The sequence below is a fragment of the Paralichthys olivaceus genome, chromosome 3 (assembly GCF_024713975.1).
Source record: "Paralichthys olivaceus isolate ysfri-2021 chromosome 3, ASM2471397v2, whole genome shotgun sequence".
NCBI lineage: Eukaryota > Metazoa > Chordata > Actinopteri > Pleuronectiformes > Paralichthyidae > Paralichthys > Paralichthys olivaceus.
Genome location: NC_091095.1, coordinates 13,799,186 through 13,821,858, shown reverse-complemented (window position 1 = coordinate 13,821,858; position 22,673 = coordinate 13,799,186). Strand labels below are relative to the sequence as shown.

General features: G+C 40.8%; 1 protein-coding gene across 2 annotated transcripts; it reads right to left on the bottom strand.

Moving 5' to 3' along the window:
* Positions 1 to 20: 20 nt before the first annotated feature.
* ttc39a (tetratricopeptide repeat domain 39A) lies at positions 21 to 22,520 on the bottom strand. 2 transcript variants are annotated; one of them, XM_069522066.1, is made up of 21 exons: positions 22,275 to 22,520; positions 20,693 to 20,743; positions 20,453 to 20,503; positions 20,113 to 20,166; positions 13,446 to 13,550; positions 8,188 to 8,319; positions 7,484 to 7,524; positions 7,331 to 7,398; positions 7,163 to 7,227; positions 6,938 to 7,037; positions 6,374 to 6,439; positions 5,850 to 5,958; positions 5,644 to 5,711; positions 5,500 to 5,559; positions 5,226 to 5,387; positions 4,511 to 4,602; positions 4,008 to 4,128; positions 2,892 to 3,003; positions 2,570 to 2,684; positions 2,214 to 2,330; positions 21 to 2,054 (listed from the first exon to the last, which is right to left on the bottom strand). In XM_069522066.1, exons 1-21 carry the CDS (start codon positions 22,325 to 22,327, stop codon positions 1,940 to 1,942), a joined length of 1,857 nt encoding a protein of 618 aa, XP_069378167.1. In that variant the 5' UTR covers positions 22,328 to 22,520; the 3' UTR covers positions 21 to 1,939. The 2 variants fall into 2 exon arrangements, with proteins under 2 accessions (XP_069378167.1, XP_069378166.1); XM_069522065.1 differs by lacking the exons at positions 20,113 to 20,166; positions 20,453 to 20,503; positions 20,693 to 20,743; positions 22,275 to 22,520 and adding an exon at positions 16,930 to 17,217.
* Between the last annotated feature and the right edge of the window lie 153 nt (positions 22,521 to 22,673).

The following is a 22,673-nucleotide window of genomic DNA, read 5'->3' as shown; positions in this document are numbered from 1 at the left end:
CCAAAACACAACTGAGCACACAGAGTGGGATGTGTTCTTTAGTTACTTGCCAACATTTCATGTTAAATTACAATAGAAACACTCAGTATGTACAGGAATGTCATTCTGCTCAGTGGTAGCTGAGTCCAGTGGATTATTCTGATTTTCAGCTTCTTTTTTGCCTCTAAACTTTGTACATTTCTTTCGGCAACAGGAGTAAAACCAAAGAGAGGAAAAGGACAAACAAGCCTGATTAATTCATAGAAAATACAATGTTATTTGAATATTACAGAGAGCGACGGCTGTTAAAACAGTTATAAGAATATATTTCCTCCACCACTAAAAATATTGAAACTGACTCCCAGTCATTGTCTTGAATCCCAAACGTTGCTCTGATCATGAATAAGTCAGAGCTGCTCTAATTCCAGCACTTGAGACATGGAGTTTCATGGGTTTCTTTTTCTTGCCCTTAAAATAACCTCACCACCAGTACATTCAGAGGTCATCTGTATTTGTTTTATCATTTCCATCATTACAAGTACTTGTTCTTATACAGATTATTATTATCATTATTATTATTATTATTATTTGACAGAGGACTGTGGTTATGATGTTCAAGTCTTTCAATCGGTGGTTCTGGCCGAGCATGGCAGATACATGAGCAGCGGAGGGGGTTTACAAAGCAGGACGACTGTGGTCATTGCCATTCAGAGCTTCTTCACCCACTGAAGGGACGCTACAGGCAGATAAGCACGCAGTCCTTCACTGCTCGGTGTGAATGGCCCGTTTGTTCGAACTCAAGTGCTGTTGGAATCTGTCCCACACACCAGGAGGAGAAAAGGAGGGAGTCTGCCTTTCTAAAAGACACATTCATCTGTCCTCTTAAAACAGGACAATTTGTGTAAACGATGCCATATACAGCATATAAATGTCAATAACAACTCTCCTCTTCAAGTCTGATAGGCATTTTGTTACGACTATGGAGAGATTGCACAGCCTGCTGATTTACAAAGCTTTTTGCAAAAAACATTACAGGTGACTGTAAATACAACAGGATTGTAGAGTTGATCAAATCTTCAAAAGGAGACTAAAAGAAAGAATCCCACATTAATATTTTCTTTTTCGTCTTTAAGTGTTTAAGTTGGTTTCAAGAAAAGCAAGAAAACTTGGAATAAACAATCAAATGTCAATTTGCTGTGAGAAACACAAAGAACCAAAGATAATGGAGTGTTAATGAAGGTTATCAAATATCTGAACCCTGACATCAAACCTTTATCAAATGATACATATAAAATAGTCTTGTAGTTTTCATTGAATACATGGTGAGTAACATAATACACATTATGCTGTGTCATCTCCCATCTAATCAGGTCAATTTATCAATAATCACTCATTTACATTAAATAAAAAGAAGTAGGATTGCTTTGTAGCAGCCAAATGGTGTGGCTGTCCAGGTGGAGATAGTCTCAGTAATTTAAAACGGGCTGTCTGTTAATCTGGCTCCATCAGGTTCACACCAACAACCCTGAATTTGGCACATTCTTATCCAGGGGTAAGAGTGGAGGCCTTCTGCAGCAGGTACTACACAAATACAGCCTTGTTTTCTACCCTAGAGCGCCCCTGATGGTTGGTCACGGTGCTGGACAAATAAGCCTGCTGGAAGCAATGTTTCTTAAATATAGGCACATTTCTCAACTTGTTTCTATTTCAAATTACACGAGGAAATGAGATTCATCATAATATATGAAGCTCTGGAAGAGAGCACATCAAACCCGGCTAAGCCTGTCAGGGCCACACAGAGCTGCAGTCGCCCGAGTGGGTGGCACACACAAGAAAACATAAGCATGTCCTCCTGATGAAAAACACAAATAGCCTGCCTGGATGGGCAGGGGTGAGTGTTGCATTGTGGGACTGCAGAGACAGAGAGCTGCCTTTGCTCTTGTGTGCCCTCCTCTGTCTGTTATGGGCTGGAGGGAACTTGGATGCAATTTTCCGCGGCGCCCTTGGCCTTGTGCAGAGCGGCCTGAATACGGAAGTGTGTCCGAGATTCCATCGAGTAGTTTTTGTAATTTTGCCTGAAACAGATCAAGAGGAGTCATTGACATGTGTAGTAAGAAATAAAGAGACACTGTAAGACTAAACCAGAAACAGGATTGGGTGTGGCATGTTTAACTGTGTGAAAAATATGAATGCAGATGACTTGAATATGTTTGAATGGTGTTTAAAAGACTTACTTTGCTGCTTCTAGCAGTTTGATTGCTTCATCTGTTCTGCCTTGCTCCAGACACAGCAGGCCATGCTCCAGCAGGGCATTGGGAACCAGGTAGTGGTCATATTTGATCTGAGTCTCACTGCAAATAATGTCAAAACTCAGTGGTTACATTATGTGTGGCTCATAAAATCAGGGTGAGCAATTCATCTCCTGTGCTGCACATTTATCAAAACAGAACTTTTATTGATCAGAGGATGCACTGATCAGGCTAATTGAAAATTACATGTTACAAGAAACTGGAGCATATGTGTTTCTGGTTGGATTATGTTTCTATATATTGTCTGTACATGTCTGTGTATGAAACTCAGAGAGGCATACTTGCAAAGGACCAGGGTAAAGTAGTGTTCGGCCTCCTCCTGGTGCCCCAGGTGTTTGAGACACAAGCCCCTCAGTAAGCTCAGCAGACACTGATCGTCCATGGAGAACTCACTCCCTGACAAACACACAACAGGACAGTGAGGAGATAACAACAGTTGTGGAAAAAAACAAAACATCCTCATCATACAGTATCAGTCATATAGCTACAATAAATGGAATCCATCATAGCATATTAGCAGTAAATAAGTGAAAAGGATAAATGACAATGAGATTTGAATCTATAAGAAAGATCTTTCAGACTGTAGTAAATCATTTTGCATACTTTGGCTGCTCTCGAGTTGAGCTTGTGCCTCATCCAGTGTTTTCAGCATGCCCTCCGTCAGGTCCTTGTGTTTTCCAATGACTGTGTAGCCGTTCCATATGTACATCATCTCCTACACGACACACAAGTGCACAAAATCGAGTATATTTTAGAATTGAACTGAAAGATTTTATTGCTGACTTTTAAGGCCTGATCTGGCCTCGCACCTATGTTCACTTTAGAGCTGTTGTAACATGAGGTCCATAGAAAAAAGCCATTCCACAGTTCTGGCTGAGGACCAGAGGTGATTGGGCCTTTTCTGTCAGGGCTCACACTCTGTGGAACAATCTGCCTGAGGAGATCCGCAAACTCCTTATTCTCTTTAAAATCTCTCTGGCATCTTATAAGTGTGTTTTCTCCTAGTTCTGATATTATCTATTTTAATAAATTTATAATATTTTATGTGACCTTGGTTTTATATAAATGCCCACAGTACTTTTACCTATTGTGCACAATGTCAGCCACTCCAGCTGTGGCAGAATGATAAGGTCAGAAGGCTGCACCTCTCAGCACATGGGCCCAGGGGACATACTGTGGGTCTTACACAGAAAAAAGTCAATCTTTCCACCCCAGCTAGATTCCAGACTTGTGAAATGTCCCAATAAAGTCAATGAGCATTAGTTCTCCGTCAACATCTGTTACAAAACAAATAGTACAAGCACAGCATCTGCTACCTGATCCATGAGAGGTTGGTAGGTCTGTTCTGGTTGGTCAACCACCAGGTTAATTGGGAGGACTGCATAGCTTATAGGGCAAAGTCTGCATGAAACAAAACTACATAATCTCCCAAATGTGAGAACAAAACACACAGGCAGCTGTGGGTCAGCAGGTGCAGTGTGTCGTTCCACTAAATAAAACGATGGTGGTTGGATCACCGGCTCTCCAGTCCACATGCTGAATCCCAGAATGCTACTGACAGCTGTACCATCCATGTGTAAATGGTGCATAATAGGAAATGCGCTGTGCGTAGAAGCAGGTGAAGACTTCGAAAACTTCATAAACATAGTCCATTGCCATGTATAAACTTTTTGTCTTTTTAAAATTGTAATTTTAAAGCAGGCATCTCCCAGTACTGACCAATGGAGAGGCAGGAAGAGGAATGGGGTTATCTACGAGGTAGCGACGGGCTTTCCTGATCGCAAACTTCTCCGTTGGTAAAGACTTGCCAGCTATCTTCTGCTTTAGTTCTGGAACTTGCCTGAAAAATAATAGAATATAAAATAAAATTCATGCACATGACCAACTGTAATAAAGAGATAACACGTGACACATAATGTCTGTTTGCATTGTCACTTTAAATCGTCAAATTCTGAATTACTAGAGCAATTGTGTTCACCATCAATAAAAACATTTGTGTAGCTTGGCACCAGCAGAAGACATGTGAAAATCAACTGTTAGATTATTTCCTTCATACAAAATAGACTTTTTTCTCCTTTTTATATGAACCTTGCAAAACACCATTCTCTTCCCACAAGACGTGATGTTGACATTAGAGAAATTTAACTGCCACAATGAATCATCTCTGTTTGCCTGTGGATACTGTGACTAGTTTCAGGTGTGTCTTAGCTCATAGTTCGTACCTGAACAGAGTGAACGCAGTCTCCCCGAAGGTTAGACAATCATCCTTCGACAGCATGCTAAGGTAGGCTGCTTTCATATATGCATAGGTAGCCTGAGGAGTGGAAAAAGTGATTACAACTGCAACTATTTCCTTTTCCAGATGAAATAAACAAAGACAAATAAAATTACAACTGTGTGGAATTCAGAGTCAGAGCCAGAACTCAAATTCACTCTCAGTTATGAGTTTCATGATGTGTTTTATTTTCAGCCACTAAAAGCTGCTGACTGAGGTTTGTGTGTGTCTGAAAAGCATCAAATATAATATATTTATCATTAACACTCATTTAACTCATTTAAACAGGAAGAAGGGGCCAAGCTGGATGTGTATAGCTGCTCTCAGGTATGCAGTGAACTCCAAATAATGTTCAGAGGGCCTGGATGTGAGAACGCAAATGTCTGAGTGACAGGCTCAGGACTTTTGCCAGATGATGATTCTAAATGAGCTGAGAGAGGTCTACAACATTTCTGTTATTTTCTGTGTATGTGACCATGTTACTGCTTTCAACAGCAGATACTGCAAGGACCAAGACAAACGTCCTTCTTGACAATGAAGTTTATCTTAAAATCCGAGCTGAAAATCAGGTTGATGCTCTTATTTTGTGAAAGGCTGACAAAACAAAAAAACAATTAGAAATGACGAACTCAGCATTAGCCTGAACATCTACGACCGCCCACCTTAGACCACGAGTTCTCCTTGCTGAGCAGGTCAGCGTAGAAGTAAGCCATCTTCCAGTTTCTCTTGTACGTGTAGCACCACATCAGCTCCCAGTAGCACATGTGGTGAAACTGCTTCCACTGCTGCTGAGCCTCACAGCAGTCCTGGAAACGATTGATAGCCTGGAAACACGTGAAACATGGTGAACTGAACCCTGCTTTCAATTTCAAATTAAAAGAAGAAAATGACGATTCATGATGGCGGTGATTTGTGTGTATGTGTTGGTGGACTCACAGCATCCAGGTTCCCCTTGATCTCTTCTATTCGACCAGCGAAGAACAAGAAGATGGATCCCTGTGAGAAAGACAGTCAACAATGAGTTGAGAAACATGAAACTTCAAATCGTGTGGTAAATAAATAAAAAAACTTCTGACAAACCGTGGGGTATTTTTTAAGATATGGCTGTAGCAGTTTCTCAGCATCTTCAACATCCCCTTCTCCAGTGCCTGTACGAGAAACACAGAACAGTGGTTGGCTGCTGCAGCAGTGTGTGTGTGTGTGTGTGTGTGTGTGTGTGTGTGTGTGTGTGTGTGTGTGTGTGTGTGTGTGTGTGTGTGTGTGTGTGCGTGTGTGTCACTGCTCACCAAGTATGAAGCTCATGAAGGTGTGATAACAGAGCAGCAGCATGTTACAGAGGAAGGCCCTGAATGTGCTCTCTACACAGCCCTCCTGAAGCTGCTGCAGACCGAACTCCTGCATGAACACACACACACACACACACACGTTGCACTATGCAGGACAAGCAAGAAATTGAAGTTCTCCATGTCAACATCATGTGAGACGACCTCTTGAGACTGTAGGCCTATACTATCTGTCTGATTTTGCAAATATATAATCATTTATATAAGGTTTTCATCTTATTTTGTAAATTGATTGCACTAAATGTCACTAAACAGGTCAAAAGCTTGAACATTACTTCACAACAAATAACTAGTTGGAGAAGCTAGAAGAGTTTTACCATAAATCACCACATGCTAACTCCTGAAAGTAAAAAGAATGAATCAGGCGCACAGTTTCCAGTGTATTATTAAAAGAAAGGATTTGGCACTTTGCAGCCTTTACTTTTACAGACAACTGTCACTGTCTCTGACCCGTCTACAGAACCCACCTTGTTACCAGAGACACCCACAAACTCCAGCAGCTTCAGCGTCCGTGTGGGCAACATGGAAATCATCTGCAGGGAGAGGAACTGAGAGTTTAGCTGCAGGAAAACAGGATATTTTCTTTATCATTACAACACCAAGTGTTTCCAAAAAATGAATTTCATGTATCTACTGTACAAAGGGTTTTAAATAATACAGGGGAACAGTCACAGAAACATGTCTTGCAACCCTTGATAATTACTTCTTCATTACTTTTTTATTTTAGTTCTTTACTATATTTCTTAATTCAATTCAATTATACTTATAATTGAATAAACTATAAACGTATAGTGCCAAATGACAATATACACTATCTCAAAGCCCTTCACACGGTAAAGTCAGGACAAACATTATGGAGGACGTCCTCTAACAGAGCCAGACAAATGACTTTAATGGCTACACTACACTTACAACAGCAAGTTTTAAAATTTTGTTTTGTATACTCTGATTAAACGATAAAGTCTGTGCAAAGAAAGAATATTTCTGGTCCATTAGTCCATTAATCCGTCAACAGAGCTCTCTTTACTTACAAGATTAAAGGCTCCCACTCCCAGTTTAACACCACCCTCAAAATGGCCGTGGTTGTCACCATGAGTGTATCCAGCGGACTGGAGGACTGTGTGAAGCTCTCTGTAAGGTGGAGGTGAAGAGAGGGACAAAAAATATTCAGCGAGGTTGACGGAGATAGAAAATCAAACATGTAAAGAGCTGTCATTAGAAAGTGGGAATAAACATTGTGGAGTTTAGTTTCTCACTTGTATGTCTGGTAGCTGTTCCTCACTTTGATTCCTCCTTTAATGAAACTGATCATGTTTTCATCCTGTACAAAAAGGGGGAGTGAGTTTCAGTAACACAGACATTTATCAATGGTGGCTGTTTTCAGTGCGTTGGTGGTTGGTCTGTGTCGAGAACTTTTTCCTGACCTGTAGGAAAGTGAGTGCTGCCCTCTGTAGGAGACACTCGGCGTAGCACACTTCAGCATGGAGTTCCTCTGAGGTGAAAATGATCAGTTATCATCAGCCTGAATTTAAAGCACTGAACATAATGACTGATTGCAACAGATTTGCTGTACTGACCTTCCGTAAAGGATTTGGAGAAGCTCGACTTCTTGCGGTGGCTGAAAGTACAAAACACAAAACCATCAGCAGTGACGCACTGCTCCTCACTTTGCTTATCTCGTTTCCTATGCACATCAGTGACTCAGCCTCTTTCCAGTGAGCACAGGAGGCTGAGCTGCTGTAGGATGAAATTCCCATAAGGTGCAGAGTCTGCTGACTGTGCATTAACAGTCACAACATTAAAAATAAACCTGCAGAGAAAGACTCGAGGGCAGGTTTATCACGTCGAGCTAATTAGATCTTCTGTTTGTCCAGACTCTCACAGTGACACAATGACAAACTGTGACAGGCAGGTGTGACATTCTGTTGGTCAGCATCTGTGACTCTTCTGTGCTTTCGTCTGTTTGCTGTGTTTTAGGGGTTTTTGCATTATCCGTCCCTGATTGTATTTATGTATGAACCTTTTCTTATTTTATTTCCTGCTCATCTTGACTGGCAGAAGAGATGTTGCATCTCAATGGGAACTTCCTAGTTGTAAATGGTTTGATGTCACTAATGCATGTTCAAAAGATAAAGCAGATAGTTCTTCATTCTTAAACTAGCTCGTCTACAGCTTTTACAAGAGAAACCTCTCTTCTGCAGCTAGTGGAGGAACTGATACTGAGATAAACCGTTTGTTTGTCTGGACATTATTTCACTGTGGTGCTGAAGGGAAGTCTCACCGCTGACAAAGAGCCTGGGCCTCCTTCATGGTGTTTCCTGCTGTCAGGATGTGTTGGGGGTCAAAGGTCATCATGGCCTGCATCTCTAGGATGGTGGCGTAGGTCAGAGCGTGGTACATGCTGTCTTTGGTTCTGTGACAAATGACAAAGCACAATATTTATATATCTATTTTTCAGTAAATGAAACAGGGTGTGATAGATTTTAGATGACAACCTGATTCAGAAAGATGCTGTCTTGCTGTTGTGATGAGAGAAATGATGATGGCGGGAGAATAATCTTTGCTTAAACAAAGAGGCCTTTATAATATTTTTCTATTTTCTATTGTTTCCTATTTTTCTATTTTCCTATTTATGATTGCACAAAAAGCTAACTGAAATAAAACCCAATACTGATTCTGAGTCATTTAACCAAGCTATACTGTGAAATGGAACAACATGATCATAAAGTGGAGTAGACGCAAACCACACATTAAAAATAAATTGGTGCTGAACCAAAGATAATGTTGAGAAATAAGCATAAAAGCAGAGTCTGTGTTATTGTTATATTAAAGAAGATATACAGCAGGCACAGTTCATGATGTTGTAGACCATTCCATTAGGGATTAGGCTGCTCTCAGCAAGTACTTTTACTTATTATATTTTAAGTATTTAAAAGAAAAGTTTCTACTGACTTGTACTCACTTGTCTATTTATTTGTACTTTTACATAAGTATTTTGAGTATTCCCTGACGAAAACATGAAAAGTTGTATTTTCTGATTATCAACTCTTACTAATGACAGCAGTGCGATTAAATACTCAGAAAACTAAAGCCACACCACTGCAGAGAAAATAGTTTAGGCCTATATATACCTGTGGTTGTTATGTGTGTCCTGTCACACCTACCTGCTCAACAAGAACCGGGTTTAAAGTGATTGAGTAAAAGTGTGTTTGATGTCACGCGCATTTTTCCAGTAGTTGTACTTGTTGTTCCAGTAAGAGAAGCCTGTCGCCCCAGTTCTAAACCATTATGAGAACTAATTACTTAATTAACATTATGTTCGAATAATATGCTCGAAAACAACAAAAACATTTGGCATTAATGTACAGTGGCCAATAAAAACTCTCTTGTGGTGGTAAAAGCAGATTTGTATGTTTTGTCTTGACCTGTTTATTGTAAACATACTGTCCAGTACATGAGAATAATTTTAGCATGAACATAAAGGTGGAGGTGTGTGGAGAGGAATGTCGTTTGTTAGCATAGCTGACAATTGTTTGTTGTTCACCACACACTGACTCACACATGTGACCAGCTCTCTCACACAAACCATTCTACACCCAACAGACGAAGCACAAAGAATCTAAATCATGATTAACTATATTGTTATTATAAAAGATTTTTATATTTAATATGTACATTATAGAGAAAAGGAAGCAGAACGTGATATTACCCACTTGACTTTTAGACAAATAAGAACCAAATGAACTCGGTGTGGATTCATTTTTGTTGATTTCACAGAGTATAATTTATGGATCTTGGTGACAGAAATCAGGTAGTTTGGTTCTAGTGAATTAAAACATGGTTTCATAAGGAGACTGTTGGTCCTTGGCGGAGGTATGGATCTAATAGATAGATAGAGAGATAGATAGATAGATAGATAGATAGATGACTTTATTAATCCCACCTTGGGGGAAATTAAGTGCCATTCGTATTCATTCTAATGCAGTGACAGGCTGGTTGACAAGATTCACTTCAGTACCAACCTCTTTATATACAGTCTATGGTACCAACCAGGAAGCAACAGGCGACAGTGAGAGAACAGCTCTGCCTGCTGCGTCAGGCTTATTCACTGTGACGATGGAGCTGTGAGGTGAATTGAAACGCTCGTAGCTTTGCTTAACTTAGTTGGGAATTTCGAATATTTCACAGCAGATATCATATATTGGTTAGTCAGCATTATCTGAGGGCTCAGAGATACAACGGCCTTGGTCCTTGTGATGACACGTCTCCCACATGCTTTCCGCACAACGATATGAAGAAGAACTGTGTTGTGTTTTCCCATACACGTGTCTGTGCAGGAATGCCTTGTATTCAGTTCTGCACTTGTTAGTAACAATAAGGATGTGCAGGAACAACACACCCAACAGATTACTTCTTTCTAAATAAAAATAAAAACAATTCTTGCAGTTTTGATTGTAATAAAGGACAGAATCAAAGTCAAAGAAGCAACTACATTTTGAAATTAGATGAAAAATAGAACCTTTGAGTGTTAGCCTATCATGTCACATTATTTAGCCAAAAATCTGCTCAGTTCCTGTATCGTACGTCACACAACTATTTATCTAGCAGACACCTCCTGTGCCCACTCCCTGCTGCAGCTGTGTGTAATATATCCAGAAAGCGTGATGGGAGAATGAGATTGCACCATCTTGGCTGCACATTGTCTGGTGGCATGTTTAAACAGAGAGCTGGCAAATAAAACTAAGCTGGCTGTTGGATACCTCTGTGATTTGAGAGAAAAAGAAACACCTAAAACCACTGGTTACTTAGCAGACATGTTTCTACAATGTTGAAGAGGAGGAGAAACTCAATAATATGAATCCTATAATACAGCAGAAGTTTAAAGAGACAGTTCAGGTAATAGATTTATCTATCACTGGATGAACGCACACTATCTCTGCCAACGGAACCTCTGGTCAGAAATATCAAAGTGAGCCGGCAGCTTGTAAAACAGAAATGAAGCACGACAAGGCCGATTGAAAATATACATTTTAAACTGATACACATCCCTCAAAGAATTGCATCATCCCTACAAGAGAGTACAGCACCCTTGGTGCATTTCCAGTGCTAAATTGTTGGCAGACACTGGCATGCTGTATTCCCTGAATGCACCGCTGCCCCTCAGCTTCTCCTGCTTTATCAGTAACCTGATAATGTAACAAGGTTCTGAAAGTGAAAGTGTTAACTCAGTGGAAAACTGAACGATGTTCCCAGCCTCACACCTCCTGTGTGAAAAATGTACTTTGCATGTTCATTCCAGCAATCACACATGACCGCTGCTCAGGTGAGGTTAGATTAATGTGAGAGCATTAACCCTGCAATAGCTGACCCTGTCGTCAAGTGCATGCTGGGATATGCACCAGTTGTCTTTGACATAAATAGGAAACAGAGAGCATAAGACATTATACATTATCCAGTGTGTGTGTGTGTGTGTGTTTTCCAGGTATTACTCATGACGTGTGACCTACACAGTCACATTATGCGGACTTATGGAGACAAAAAGCAGGTCCACATAATGTAAATCATTTTAAAGTTAGCTTGAGACTAGGTTTATGTTAACGTTAGTGTAAACTGTAATAGTTAGGGTTAGGCAAGCAGCGGGTTAAGTCTCCAGAAAATCAATTCAAGTCAATGTTATGTCCCCTGAAGTCATGGGGACAGGACTGTGATTGGTTGTGTGAGTGTGTGTGTGTGTGTGTGTGTGTGTGTGTGCTTCACCTGATTGCATCAGCACACAGTTTTTAAAAGGGGAAAAATGAAACTTGAAGATGGAGAAGAGTGGAAATCACTCATGGACTAAATCAGAGGACGAATAAAGACTTGAGGGGGAGAGGTATATTTCTACTTTTTGCTCTGACCTACTTGTTGACTACAAGACATTTCTTTCAGTTTCTCTCTCTCTCCGTGCAGCAGATACAAACACATCTTACCCAATAAAACAGAGTGAAGTTGATGCTCCAGGTCATCAGCTTCCTCACAAAACACTTTTGTGAGCTGCAAAGTGTGAGCAGAGGATGGTTGAGGCTGCTACAGGGTTTTGTGCAAACCACACAAAAAAGAGCCACATCTTAATTTGATAAAAGTGTATTCAAATGTAAAACACTAAAACGCATCCTTACTGTTGATTAAGTTCTTTTGTTAAAATAGGTAAAGGCCGGGGATAAGGACACAAGAATTGTAAAACAAATTGCATTGTTTATAATTTCTTGAACTCACAACATGTGTTCACACCTAAATAAGACATCTGTTAGATCTCCTAAGGCAGCTGTAACTCCTCTCTGATGGAACGAACCTAAACTTTGGGTGAAGAGGGTGCTGAGTGCCTGAAAAAGTCCATAGACACAGTCACAGTCATTTGAACCACTGGTTTTCTAACAGAGTTTAAACCAGGATGAAATATTCCGCAAATCTCAGCTTTAAATACTGAGGCACATCATGTTTAGGATAGTCACCTGGCAACAGGGGGACGGCTACGGCTGAGGGGTAGAGTGGTTTTCCTCCAACCAGAAGGTTGGCAGCTCGAATACCAGCCCATGCAGAAGTGTCCTTGAGCAAGGTGCTAAACCCCTCAGGTAAATGACATGTAATGCAATGTAACAGAGTATTTATGTAATGTTACAATGAAACATTGTTTTGTTGAAACTAAGCTTGAAGCTAGAATGTTATTCAAATACGGCAAACACTAACACTTCTGAAGTGACGTAGAATAATAAAAAGAGAGGTACAGCCTGAGAGGAAGCTTGTTTTCTGTCTCTGAAAAGAACAAAGTGGGGTTAAGGAGTGGCCCAGAGAGAAGAGACACAGAGTGAGGATCATGATAACAATGGTGTGATAAAGACTCTGACAATGGACGAGACAAAGGAGGGACTTGAAGACAGAGTTGGAATAAAAAACTACAATGGTGTGGACTGGAGAGGCTGTGGAGTGAGATGAATCCACAATCCTGAGGATTGATTTTATCACAGCAGCACAACTACTCCGTCCCATTTCAAAGTTTCTTCCAAATGCGTCCTGTCGTCCCCTACTAGAGAGTATGTAACATTGAGGCGAAAACGTCCGATCCTCACACTTTTCGATGTAAGTATTTGGCTTGAACTGACTGACCAGCTAATGTTAAAAACCTAGGGTAGTTTAGTAAAGTTAGTAAGTTTAGCATGGTCGCTATGATAACATTAAACCATGACTGTGGCGCTGCGGTAAAGCCATGGCGGTGAGGTAGTTAGACATTAACAACAATACCAGGGCTGTGGAAGTGATGCAGCTGAATGCAATACAGCCTGTGTGTGTGTGTGTGTGTGTGTGTGTGTGTGTGTGTGTGTGTGTGTGTGTGTGTGTGTGTGTGTGTGTGTGTGAATGCAGCCTCTGGCAAAGCATGAATAAAGTCAGTTTGTCTCCCATCCATTGTGTTTGTGCATAGAGGCACAGATCAGAGCTCCCCCACAGGTAAGACATGGCAGCTACAGTGCATTAGAGCAGAGAGTTCAGGTTATGTTTCTTTACCTGCATCTGAGCCGGGTCTGCGCCTCCTCGAACTCATTTCTGAGAAACAGGTCCAAGGCGGCCATACAGTCCTCCAGAGCCAGGGACAGGTCTGACCTCGAGCGCCTGCAGAACCAAAACAAACAGGACATGGATGAGGAGGATGGAACCTGGCGAGGTGTTGACAGATTAGTCTAATGAGCATCTCTGATCTTATACATTTTGATGCATCTGTCTTATCACCTCCACCAAGGGGGTTATGCTTTCATCTGCCTTTGCTTGTAATTTTGTGGCTGGGTAGAGCATGACCCAAGGAAGAACCTGATAACTATTTGCTGCAGTTCCAGAGTAGGATGTAGCTGCCAGAACATTTTGAGATTGGGTGTCTTTCAACATTTTCATTGATTTCTCAGAGAGTAATTCATCTAGGGAAAAATCCAGATCTAGGGAATTTAAATGTGGTTTCATAAGGGGACTGTTGGGCCTTGGTGCTCCACTCAGTGTCATTATAGTTATAATCAATGAAGAGATGATACATTAATAGATTAGAAAAACAAACATCCCTTTAGTGTGAAAACACTCAGAACTAGGAACCAAATCTCTTCATTCTGCTCTACTCTGTTTCTACTGCAGTGACCCTGTTCTCATTGGCAGCCTCCAAACACTGACCTACAACAGAGGGATGGAATCTTCATATCCACCTCACTTAATGTATTCATCCTTTATTAAATCCTCGGCTGCCACTTCACAGGAGAGGCACATGCAGGGTAGGTCAGACTCTGTTCATAGTGTTTGGCTCACAGTGTTGCATCACTCTACATGTTACAGGAGTTTTCAGCATCATTTTCTGTACTTACACTTCTCTTAAAACACATTTATTAAAAGGTAAGGATCAGATGCTGTTGCTGCCACTAATAATGTGCACTGTCTTTATGTAAGCTCCTGATAATGTAGCAGCAGTATTCTGACGTCATTCCACAGTGCACAGGACCCTCACGTGACAAAGTGTATAGTGTGGCCAAACTGAGCACAAGACATGACTTAGAATCATGCACAGTTCCCCCGTCACAAGGCTCCATGGTCCTGCTAATGCACTCCTACTAACGCTGGGTCGTAATGTGTTGTTTTTATTCTTCGTTTCAGGCAAATACCAGAAGATGAATGAAAAACACTCTGAATGAATGTGTAAATGGTTCAATCTGAGTCGCTGACTGCTGACAGCAGTGCCAGACTAATGTCCTTCAGCATCAAGATGACTAATTTCATTGATATGAAAAATTACTTGTCTGTGATGTAATAAAACTACATTTTTATACATTCATTCTTTGCCATTTATGTTATTAATTAAATGGAATGATAGCATGAGTGGTGTATCTTCTGTGTTGTTGTTCATTAGATCTTTGGTTTCATCCTGAAATCCAGTTTAGTTTTCCAGGGCACAAGCATGACTACTGTTAACTATACGATGCCGGCTGCACACATCAGATTATTAATCAGGAATATGAGCGTAAACATCTCCAGCTAATGTTTGTAACAGCAGTGACTAAAGGATATTATTGACATTAACTTCCTGCCCTTCAGAAACACATAGAAAATATAAAATCACATAAGCCACCAGCACGGCTGCCAACATAAATGAGCACACACTCGCTGCTGCAGCTCTGCTTAATGACATGCAGGTGACTGTGCTGTGTTCCCATATGACTGGCAGCAAGATGAGCTTCCTGATAACAGCACACCAACGATCTGTCAGAACAACATGTATGCTCGGTGTACGTTTGTCTTTAGCCAAACATAAAGTGTACTGATCGTTCGCCTCCAATAAATTAACAATCATCTGTGGTTATAAACTGAATTCACTAGAGCTGTTTTATAATTGGGAGCCTCGGACAATAAAACAGGATCAATAATATGACCTATAACAATGGCAGGAGGACATAAAGGTAACACAGACTACATGTTTACATGATTGATTTTAAGGATAATGCTATAGAGTTACACGTCTTCCCCCAGTGGCTACTGACGAAATCCAACCACAGCTTCCTCTGTTTCCTTTCTGTGAAACTGCAGCCATGGCCACGATAAGCTCAAATAACAAGCTTATTAAGAAAAGACAAAAAGCCATGTATGTTTGGTCTTTGGATACTCAAACCTTATTCTCTGACCCAGACCACATCCTAACTTTCATGATAATCCTTCCATTGGTATCAATGGACAAACAAACAAACAAACTAACTAACTAACTAACAAACAACTAGAAAGGCACTGGGAGAGCCCATACCTCCAGGCTAACACCCTATAACGCCATGTTACAGTCAGTGAAAAAGAAAATCCTGGATCAAAATTATAATGAGGTCTTCCTCACATGCTCCTCCCCTCCACAAGATTCCATTGAAATTGGTCAGTTTTGGAGCAATCATGCTTCCAAACTAACAAAGCCTCCTTGGTGGAAGTAAAAACAAATGTCCAACCTTGACTCTAACTCTTATCATTACTGTAACCACAACCTTACGACCAACCAAGTCTTGACCTCACACATTTTCCTTTTCAGTCCTATTTAAAAGATCATTGCTGCTGGAGTCTAATCACTTGTTACATTGAGCGAACAAGAACAACCTAATAAATAATAAATGCCTCTAACCTTCTCTAATGATATTGTTTTGGAGCTCATCCAACAAAGACCAGCAGGAACGTGTGTATATTAGCTAAAATAATATCTGAGATGGTGTTTAAATGATCTATACTCCGAAGGGAGCAATAATCAGACAGGTGAAATATTAGTAGTACAGTATGCTGACGTGGCCTTTCTTTTAGCTGACAACCAACTCAACTGGTCCTATCAAAAGGTTGTCTTGGTTTACACCTTCAAGACAATCTAAGGCCTGAAGACTGGGGACATTGTCCTTTGCATCCAGGCAATAATTGTCAATAGTATGGAAGAGAGACAAGGCACGACGACCAGGACAATCAGGAGAGTCTGTGAGGTTTCCGACTGCATGCCAGTCATTGTCCCAATAAAATAATTTAATTTTCCATCAGCGAGTCTGAAATCCTGGGTTTATTTCTCCAGAGAGCGAATCACACAGGGACAATCATTGTCAGGCAAATGCACATGAGCACACACACAGATAAAACCACTTAGCACACAAGCACTATTCATAAACACACCCCTGCATGTGCTCATTACAAATTACCAACGTGCAAGCACAGCACACACACACATGGAGAGAGAGAGAGTGTGTGTTCCAGAGTGACGAAGCATTAGTTGATCAACTCTGTTATTATTATAGACCAAGCAAGTTCGTCCACATGCCTGAGCTGCACACACACACACACACATACACAAAGAGAGACACAGACGCACACAGACTCACACACACACAGACACACACACACACATAGGCACACACTCCCTTTACATCATTAGAACTGGACCGAAACAGAGGATCTTAGAGAGGGTGACAAACACGTCATCCCAAAACGCAGCAGTAACAAAGTGTCTTACCCGTTCGACAGAGTCTCGTCCTCTTCTGACATTTTCATCTGGCAAAGTGTGTGTTTGTCTGTGTGTGTTTGTGTCTGTGTGTGTGAGTAAAAAAAAAAAAGCAAAACTGAATGTGAGCGCAGGGCCTTCGCAGCAGAGAGGTGTAACGGTCTGTGTCTCTCTCTGTGGCAGCAGCAACAAGAGCAGAAAGCAGCGGCAGGAAGACAGGCGTGTGAGAGAGAGAGAGGAGGAGAGAAAGAAGAAAGAGTGAGAGACTGGACAGAATGAAGGAGAGAAAGCGAGAGAGGGAGGAGGAGGAGGAGGGGGAGGAGGAGAAGAAGGAAGGGCACAGTAGCAAAAGCAGCCCTTAATAAGAGTGGGATGACTATCACACATGAGGAGAGAATACACAGGCTATCTGTGCTGCAGTTAACACACACACACACACACACAAAACTACCTCTTCCGATCATCACCCTCATGCTACACACACTGCAGCCTCTCCTCTCATTGGTTCATGCTAAATCTGAGGAGGGGCTGCATGTCCACGAAAAACTACCCAAAAAGGGAGAAAGGGAAAAATGAAAGATATGTAACTTGATAATTACGAGACCGTCCTTCGTCTCCGACATAAGGACCATCATGCTCTTCTCTTCTGCTGAAGGTGAAACACTGAGCAAGCAGATGGAGAGGAAAGAGAGAGAGAGCTGCTGTGCGGTGGGGACCTCAGGCGGTCCGGTCTGCTGCAGTGGCAGAGACAGAGCCCTGCAGTGAGCAGAGGTAGAAGAAATAGATGCAGCACTGCACAAACTGAGCACAACCTGACCTGATATATAAGCATGAATGAAATATGAAGTCAGAGCCAGTTTGGTGTTTGACTGTCATACACAGCAGCTCAACACTCAGTCACCCCTCTGTTTTCTGCTCTCTCTGTGTGTGTGTGTGTGTTCACAGCACATACACTTGAAATCCTTGGTATGAAAATTTCAACTAGGGATGAACTACACTCTGATGTGTCAACACCGAGAACAAACATGTTAATTTGAATGCTAAATCCTGTTGTGAGTCCTGTTGTGTATCATGAATGTGTTTCATCTTGTAACTTCATTAGGGCCAAAGCAGATGACCGTTTTCTTGATTAAATGTACATTATGTAACTTCAACTGCTCTGTGCTACTTCAAACAATAACAGAAGATCTGGTTTGATGATGTTGTGACGCAGCGTGGGATCATGGGAGTTGCTGTCTTCGACACCATTCTCTTAGCCGACAATGTACCTGACGTGACTCAGGTGCAATGTTCACGGATTAGGTCATGAGTTAAAGTTTTATTCACGTTATGCACAAGCGGTAAAGAATAATCGTGATCCTTTACCAGTGACCAGTACAAACAGTGGAAGGTAAAAACTAACTGTGTTTTTCCTTCGTCATACGTCTTTTGCCCTGGAAGTTATAGCAAAGACTTTCCTTAACTTTGCAAGACGTTTTTTTAACATTTCATTGATTCTGATTTCAATTTCTAAACAAATAATGTAGATTTCATTGTGAAAGGACTGATGTGTTTCTGCAAGTTGGTGCAGCTTCTAACGAGTGCCATTCTGGTGAATATAATGCCCTTAATCAGCAAAACTGAATGACTTACCCCTTAATCAAGTCTTTACCTGAAAAAAAACCCTCTAAATATGTCTTCATTTTTTTTGTCACTCATTGACATAATTCCCTAGCCCCTCACCCTAACCTTAACCATCACAACTAAAGGCCTTACCCTTACCCTAACCTAACCCTAACCTTAACCATCACAACTAAAGGCCTTACCCTTACCCTAACCTAACCCTAACCTTAACCATCACAACTAAAGGCCTTACCTAACCTAAACCTAACTCTAACCCTAACTCTAAATAAGTCTCAAACAAACCCTTGAAATTGCGAGGACCAGCCAAAATGTTCTAACAATGATGGTATTGAACCAAAAATGGCCTCATAACTATAGAGAGACATGCTCACGCACACACACACACTCGATTAGTAACACTGCTAGCTTCAGGAAGCATAAAGCTCACACTCATGTGACTGTGTCTAAGTGCTTCTCTAGTCTTTTTCTCCCCCATGCTATTCCATAAACACACATTTGCAACTGCAGGAACTTGAGGGAAAATCCGTCTGTTTCTACACTGGACTCTAAAGATGTTTAAAAACATCTATTGTTGCCTCCATCTCTCATGTGCGCTGTAACGAGCACCATCATGGGTTTCAGGTGGAGATAACTTGATTTAATATGTAGGCAGAGAATTTGATTAGGCAACCAAAAAGGGATTTTACAATCATCTATAACTCTGACGTTGGCTTTTTTCTTTTAACCCAATCTAATAATATGTAAATCTCTAAAGCTTTCATCTAGAGCGAAACCCCTCAGCAGTGCCCTCAGTTCCCACTCCGGTACAATAACATGTTCAGTATGTAGTGTGTGACAAATTAAATAAGTTCAAATACTGAAACGTCTAAAATGAAATACATCGAGGATTTGTAGTTGTGAAGTACAGATGCTAGAGTTACAGTAGCAACTTTAACCTCTATTTAGTTTTTCCCTGCCTCAGATCTGAACAGACACATCTAGAGCAGAGTGCGATCAATATACATTTTACTAATATTAATAATAGGAAATGTAAAGATTCTGACACCGATATATATATATATGCCGAAATAAATATTGAACTTGAATTGATTCAATATAAACGCACATCTTTTCTTTTATTCTGTAGAAATAAAAGTTGTCATATGAGCAAACATCAACAATGTGAAAGGCTCACATCGGACAATAAATTGGTCGAACTCTGCCAATAAATTCTCTACATGCTTTGAAACACAATGCGCCATTAGAAAACTGAGTGAGCAACAGGTTTGTGTTCACGACTTGATAGAGAGAGTCGGGAGATGATTTCATTCTCTGTGTGAATTATTAATGAGGTGAACGGCAGGGAGAAGCTGCTCTGACCTTCTCGTGACCTTTAACTCAACATGTCACTAATATGTCAAGAAAAGTTCACACCGACTCGCAGAGAAGCTGGATTATACAACAACGAGGGCACAGAAGTATCATGACAAGATCTTTTTTAGAAGAATTGGTGGAGGAGTTTTACTTTGTGATCAGTGAGATTTCATACAAGGGATATTCAACATCTTGTCCTATATTCTAGATCACTCTCACCCATTGGATGGATTTGTAGGATCCAGATCATCTTTGTTGTCCGGCAGCTGTAACCTGAAACAGAGGAACAAAAAAAGCGAGGCTTTAGAGAAAAAGAGGAAGATCTCCGGGGATGAAAACCAGCTGCAAGGAGAGCTTTTGTTTGAGTAACACGACCGTGAGAGCCATAGAAACTCAGGCACTGACACTCCCAGGCAGTGATTACTGAGGATCTCCAGATAAGATCGGAAGAATTCTGGTGGTTTTGGTTTCAACATTTAAACTGTAACCCTGATTAAATTCTATCTGTTTCATATATTTACTTGCACATGTGCTCCTCCAGTGGTCTACAGTTACTTACCTGAAGTCTGTGATGATGGGATCCAGGTCTGGACTGTTTATGACTGACAACCTGAAAAGAAATAAAAGTCAGAGAGCGTAAAAAATAAAAAGTATGTTCGCAAACATTTCAAATATGTTATTATTGTCATGTTATTAAATCTGTTTTTGAGAAGGAGAGGGTTGCTGATTTCTCTGTGACCCTGCTGATTGTTCCCGACTGTAAAGAATGAATGTGTGTGTGTGTGTAATGTGAACATACTGGTTTAGGGAGTCAGGGCTGTCAGGGATGTCCTGTTCCTCCTGAGTATCCCTGTGAAGAGGTCAAAGGTCATTTTAGAGAGAATATATGAATGGATATCATGATGGTGAGAGGAGGCAGTAGTTTGGATACTTGAAGTCTGGTCTCAAAGAAGGACTCAAAGGCCCCGGTACAGATACTACTACTACTACTACTACTACTACTACTTCACTGCTACTACCAGTATAGACAACGATAAAAATAACTGGAGGCTAAAATTTTATATACAATACGATGGAATATGATAAGTTATGATACGATACAAAACAGTGTGATTAGATATAAACACAAAGAAATACAGGATTGCACTTGTATGAAACTAAAATTGCAAAGATGAAAAGTTGATTAGGTAAAAACCTGATTAAGATATATTAGTATATTTTCTATATAAAATGATATTATAATACACACAACTCTGATTTTCATGACACTTGACCTTTCAAGTCACCATTTTGATTCAGAAGTTGGAGACTTGCCTTCTTTTGTTAGTTTTTTCTCATCAAATAATTTGGTGTGTGATATGGATGGCAACATTAACACAGTCACATTATGTGTTCACCAGTTGCAGATTCACATGAATGTCATCAGCAAAAGATGTGCACTTTGCTTTCACAGATTTTAAATCAAATATAAACTTCATGACTCGGAACTGGGGACTGGACGCAGACTCCAATCAGACTCTATTCCCTCAGTGACTTGGACTCTGGAGACTCGAGACAACTCGGACTGGAGGCACAACGGTGTCAGACATTTCTCTAGAAATGTTCAAATTAGAAATTTGATATTTATCCAATGAGTTGAGGCATTGGACTTTAAAGTGGAGTCTACATGGTACAACACTGCAGTTCAAACTGTGATGACTAATGACGCCATTGAACAATTAAACAACAACAACTTGATGCCGAAAGGAATAAAATATAAAACTAAACAGTCGACTCATTGTGGCTGAAATGTCATTTAGAACGAGATATACAGGAAGTGCATCATTTTCAATTGTGCAATTGTTTCTGTTATTTTTAGACCATTTGATCCTCAGCAGAATTCAACACTGTCCATTTTTAAAATACATTATATTCGATTCTGAGGCTGTGTAAAATAATCTTATCATAATCTAGATTTAAATATAGATTCTCTTCACTCAGAGGCTGGAATTGTAACACTGCCACATCACTGTGATCCTGCCTAACCACACTGTGACTGTAATGTTGTCTAACAGGCTTCACACAGCAACAACACACGTAATGAAAGCACTTAGAGGAAACATAATCCTGAACTCACTCAGGTAAGAAGCTGCAAAGGTAAGAAACTGTGGCCTGTCCTACATGACTTTTACTTTCTGTTGGAAAAACATGAACAGACTCATCTGATCCCTCACACAACAGAAACAGGAATAAAATCCACAGGTCAGGTTTCAAACACTGAACCTGCCCAGTGTGTGTGTGTTTGTGTGTGTGTAGTCCTGGACAAGATGTGCTCTACACATCAGCACAAGTCACCTCCACTCCTCACTGCTGAAATCAGACATGTACTGACAGGGACTCACTTCTTTCCATCATGTTTCTTCACGCTACGTCTCCAGTTGGTGATAAAACTCATTCCACCGCGGTGCAACAGCAGAGTGTCCCGAACAGAGGAGTCCTATACCCAGAGAGAGGAGGCCTACACCCGGACAGAGGAGGCCTACACAGAGGATGGATGCACTGACCGGAGGAGGAGATCCCACTGACACTTGTGAAGGAGGAAGAGGAGCTGCTGCTGCTGCTGTGACGGTGAGTTGTCTCATCATCAGTGTTCAATGAGCCTCCTATTTAAAAGGAAAGGAATGTAGCTGCAGGCTCCATGGTCCTAACACCCTCCACGTTCTCACAACTCATAGATCATAGTTACATGCGTCTCGAAAACAATAAGACCACTTTGGGACTGAATAATATAATAATTATAT

Coding starts and splice junctions, on each gene's coding strand:
- ttc39a (XM_069522066.1), bottom strand. CDS start 22,327: ATGAGTTTTATCACCAACTGGAGACGTAGCGTGAAGAAACATGATGGA. Junction 20,167..20,452: donor CCCATCATCACAGACTTCAG/GTAAGTAACTGT, acceptor CCTCTGTTTCAG/GTTACAGCTGCCGGACAACA. Junction 8,320..13,445: donor CAGACCCGGCTCAGATGCAG/GTAAAGAAACAT, acceptor CATTTGTCACAG/AACCAAAGACAGCATGTACC.